The 4,470-nt window shown below is 42.8% G+C and overlaps 1 protein-coding gene across 1 annotated transcript; it reads right to left on the bottom strand.

Moving 5' to 3' along the window:
• Nucleotides 1-389: 389 nt before the first annotated feature.
• LOC119900171 (sprouty-related, EVH1 domain-containing protein 2-like) lies at nt 390-3,908 on the bottom strand. Its single transcript, XM_038714932.1, has 2 exons — nt 3,368-3,908; nt 390-1,588 (listed from the first exon to the last, which is right to left on the bottom strand). Exons 1-2 carry the CDS (start codon nt 3,473-3,475, stop codon nt 896-898), a joined length of 801 nt encoding a protein of 266 aa, XP_038570860.1. The 5' UTR covers nt 3,476-3,908; the 3' UTR covers nt 390-895.
• Nucleotides 3,909-4,470: the final 562 nt, after the last annotated feature.

Raw genomic sequence — 4,470 nt, forward strand, 5'->3', positions numbered from 1 at the left:
AAAACTTTAGACTTGATTATTAACAGGCTGAGGTACAGTTTTGCAAATGTTACCTTCTGGCAAATTGTCAGATGTGTGTTTCTGGACTATTGAGGACTGGGAACTGCCATCTTATTGGTCAGCCAAACTAGTGTATCTGTTCAGTTTGCTGGGAGGTAAGCAGAGCAGCTTTCAGACCAGTTAAGTGCCTCAGTTGAACATCAGGGAACCACAGCTGCCGACACAGTGAAAAACATTCATCTTAACAGCAGGAGTGACTGTGTGTAGAAGTTTAAGTTAGAACAAATGCTTTGTTACTGAGGATTTAATTTAATTTAAGATCAATACTGCTGTCATGATTGATCTCCATCAATTATCTAAATTTCTTTGTGAATACCTTTTTTTTTTTATATTAAACTAACCCCTTAAGGTGAAATTATCTCCCGACACTTGATTTGTTTTTTGAAATGATTATTATGAGCACCCTAAAATGTTTTGTTAGGTGAAAATGTTTTGCACTGTGTCAGTGAACTACAGTTCCCTCTACAAACATTCATACTGACCTCACACAACGCTTATCATATATTCAAGCCTTTAAAACACATGAGTGTAAAATATAAAGTACCTTATATATATATATATATATATATATATATATATATATATATATATATATATATGAATTTTTTTACGTCTTTGTGAGAATTGGAAGCCTTTTGATCCCCAATGTCATAAAAGACAAACAGAAAACATCAGGAAACTTTTTTTCCATCTGTTGAGACAAAGTTCTTCTTTTGCTCTTTCTGGAAATCAGAGACGAGAACAACAACAATGTAAAAATCACAGCAGCCTCTGTTTCCCGCCTGCTCCCATGAGTCCTTGCTGTCTCTGTGAGGAGGGCGAGGCCTGTGACGACTCAGCCCACAGCTTTGTGTTTCCCACCGCAGCAGTGGCAGGCTACGCCGCAATGGTAGCACGCCCTGAGGGGGGCGTAGCAGCACATGCAGGGCGCCAACAGCGACAGACCCACCAGCGCCGCCCAGCGCAGGCAGAAGCGCTCGTCGCTTGTGTCACAGGAGCACGGGTCCGAGTAATCTCCCTCCGGGTCCGACATGCAGTGATACAGCAGGCTGTCTGCGCACCACATGAAGCTGACCCGCCTGATGCAGGTCTGAATGGGGTCAGGTGCTTCCTGGCAGCGGCCCCGCCAATTGTCCTCATGGTTGAACATGTCCTGACAGTAAACACAGCGCGAGCGCTCACCGTCCTCCTTTCGCCTCTTGCCTTTGGGCTGTAGAGCTAGCGGCTGCACCGTCACCACGGCTCTGTGGCCGCTGCCCAGCTCCAGGCAGCCGGGTTTGCCATCGCAGCCTCGCTGCATGTCGCAGCTCAGCGGGTACGGGTAGGTGTAGTCATGTTTGGGCGGCTCGCTCTTGGCGAAGTGAACATAGGCGTCTAGGTTGTCGGGCTGGGAGAGTTTGTCACGCGTGGAGTTGGCGTGGCGGTAGTCCTCGTAGCCGGTGAACCAGGTACGCTCGCGGGGGTTGATGCGTACGATCTCTTCCTCCTCCACCTGGAAGCTGACGTGACGAGGGAACATGTGCACCGCCTGTAGAGACACAGAGGAGTGTTTCAAAAGTTAGTTCTCCAGCATGAGGTCAGCACAAAACGAGGAGCACAGCTGGCAGCAGCAGTTCCATGTTTACCTGTCCGAAGGTTATTCAATTAAATGTTATTTATATAGAGCAAAGTGATAACAGAAGTTATCTCATTGTAATCATTGTAATATTATTTAGAAAGACTGATTATTCCCACAATGAGTAGGCAAAGGAAAATCTCCCTTTTAAAGAAGTTAGAAAAGAAGTAGAAATCTTGAGCTGAATCTGGACTCAGGGTGGGCGGCCTTCTGCCTTGGTTAGTTGGTTAAAATCGGGGTATGTGCTGCAAATAAATCTCTACAAACCCACATCTAGATGTGCAGCATTTAAAATAATGTTAGGGATAAACATGCCCATTTCTACACCAGTCCCTTAGCTTTTTGTAAATGAAAAGGTTCCTTATGGAGTTCGTTTTGACTTGTCGTAGCTATACACAGCTGCTTTTCTCTCAGGGGATCCCTGTTTTATTTATCAACATGTGAGGTGGTTTGATGCACAGACCCGCCAGTGGTTTCACACCACTCCACTGATCTACATGCTACGGGTGGTAACGGAAGAAAAAGACTGTGACAAGTAAACATGGATATAAAATACAAATCAGCGTTTGCAAAAGAAAACTCCACAGGGTGCCTTTAAGTCAAATGAACCTAACCAAAAACCAGAGGCATTATGGGTCATACAGGCTACCTGGTTGAGAGATCTGTGCGTCTTATCTGATAAGTACTATGTCTACTAAATCTCTTTTATATATATATATATATATAAAACAATCTTTTATTCCTTGGCTTTTAATCCAGCATTGGAGCTGTGTGGTCTTTGTTTTTAGTGTAGTAGTATAGTGTTCTGGTTGTGTATTGTCTAGGTTTTATGTGTTTTTGTTTATTTTGTTGTTTGCGCAGCACTTTAATAAACTTGTTGTTTTTTAATATGTGCTGTATAAATAAAGTGGATTGGATTGGAATATAGTTGTAACCAAATCACGCTGGGATTCGTCACTTTTGATTTAAATAAGCGATCATCTCATTACAGACTGACAGCAACTTGTTTCAAGGCTCAGGTTAAAAACATATTTTTCCTCTACAGTTCTCACCAAGTAATCCAAACCTTTTAGAACTAAAGTGAGAGTTATTTTAACCTGAATCACACCTACTTAAAATTCTCCCATCCTATTTTGCACACTTAACTACAGAAGACATTAAATAAAACCAACAAATAAAGGTGTCAAAATCTAAACTTTTTGTGAGGATATCAATGCTGATCTTGACGTCGATTTATTCCTTACTCTAATGTGCATTGATAAACAAAACACATGGTTTTATTTGCTCTTATCTTCTCTAAAATGGAGGAATGAAGTGAAACTTCACCAGCTCATCACTATCTGCAATGAAGCAAATTTAGAGAGTTCTTTTAGTAATTTTAAAAACTGCGGTTCACTGAAAGTAAGTCAAGCCCTTTGAATCTCTGAAATGAGCAAACAGGCGTTTCTGTTCTCAGCCCCTGTAACCTGGACCCACTTGCAGACAGTTTTCTAGCTAGACAGGCTGATCCCAGTTAGAGCATTTAAAAGTTTTGTGAAGGTTTTGGAGGCAAATACAACTGGAATTTGTAATGCCTCCTTGTTAATTCAGTTTCCTCCTATTTGTCTTCTTAGGCATATGATTCTGTGAGTTTATACTGTCGGTTTTGTTTCATGCGTTTATAGGTGTTTGTGTGTACGTGACTCTACTCACCTGCTCCAGAAAGTAGTGATCCGAGGGCCGGTGCTGTTCGTAGAAATGTCCCAGGATGCAGTGGTGTCGACGGGTCTCGCAGAAGTTGGGCGGGGCCAGTGTGTGCATTGTTGGCTCTCTCTTCTGGGACGAGTTGGACGAGCTGTCGGTGGCCGTCTGGACAGACAGAGACGAGACAGTGAGAATTGGTGGTTAGAAAACTGAAGCTGCTCCACTGCTCATTTTGAACATCTACACTTCCATGAGAGCGGGGTAAACTCCATCTCCTGAGGAAGATCGCGTGATCTGATTGAAACTCATGAACAACCACTAAACAGACTTTGTGATGTGATTGTGCTACACTGTGACGTCATTGATCTTTTCCCTCTTGACTGATTACTCTTTTGTCTCCACCTCAACCTGAGAAGAACCATGCAACGGTAAAAACACAATAAGGAATCAGGAATTACAACTTGGGATCAGAATCTTGGTTCCTCTCTGAAATCACCTGAGCTTCACTTCGATGTGTTCTGACCTTCCACCAGACTTCTGTGTGCAATTAGACAAAAACAAGGGCAAAAAAATAAAAAAGACCTCCTGAACCAAAGGAGCACGGCAGAGACGTCTCTGAAGACTTTGTGTTTTTATTGGTTCTTTGCTAAATGAATCCCAGGCCACCCTCGCGGCCTGTGGCCCTGTGAGCGCTCAGCACAGTGTGTTGGTTTGTGTCATCTTCAGGGTCTGCACAAGCTGCAGCCTTCATGTGGCTCAGTCGGATCACACAAGAAGAAAACATCCTCAAACACCAGAAAACTGAGGAACTGAAGAACCTCACGAACTTCACAGCAAAATGAATCCCCTGCTTTTCTCACATTTCTGGGTTAGTTTTCACTGCACGGCTTAACTGCATCTCTGCTTTATATTTTGTGAGCATCTTTAAGGCCTGATAAACACGGTGACTAGATTACTCATCTTATAAATCATTAGTAGACCTCTTTATACAAATGTTTGGGAACTTGCATTGTTTACATCAGCCTGTGGTTTTCTTCTTCTCCTCTTTTTACCTTTTTTACCCCAACTATGTGGAATTGTAAAACCACAGTGTGGTCAGTCTTTGAGATAAA

Source organism: Micropterus salmoides, unplaced genomic scaffold (assembly GCF_014851395.1).
Source record: "Micropterus salmoides isolate LMB-PRFRI ecotype aquatic unplaced genomic scaffold, ASM1485139v1 Ms_hic_scaffold_1292, whole genome shotgun sequence".
NCBI lineage: Eukaryota > Metazoa > Chordata > Actinopteri > Centrarchiformes > Centrarchidae > Micropterus > Micropterus salmoides.

Bases quoted from the DNA above. Each gene is read 5' to 3' on its own strand.
- LOC119900171 (XM_038714932.1), bottom strand. From the start codon at position 3,475: ATGCACACACTGGCCCCGCCCAACTTCTGCGAGACCCGTCGACACCAC. The intron at 1,589-3,367 runs GTGAGTAGAGTC...GTGTCTCTACAG, and splicing joins ATCACTACTTTCTGGAGCAG to GCGGTGCACATGTTCCCTCG.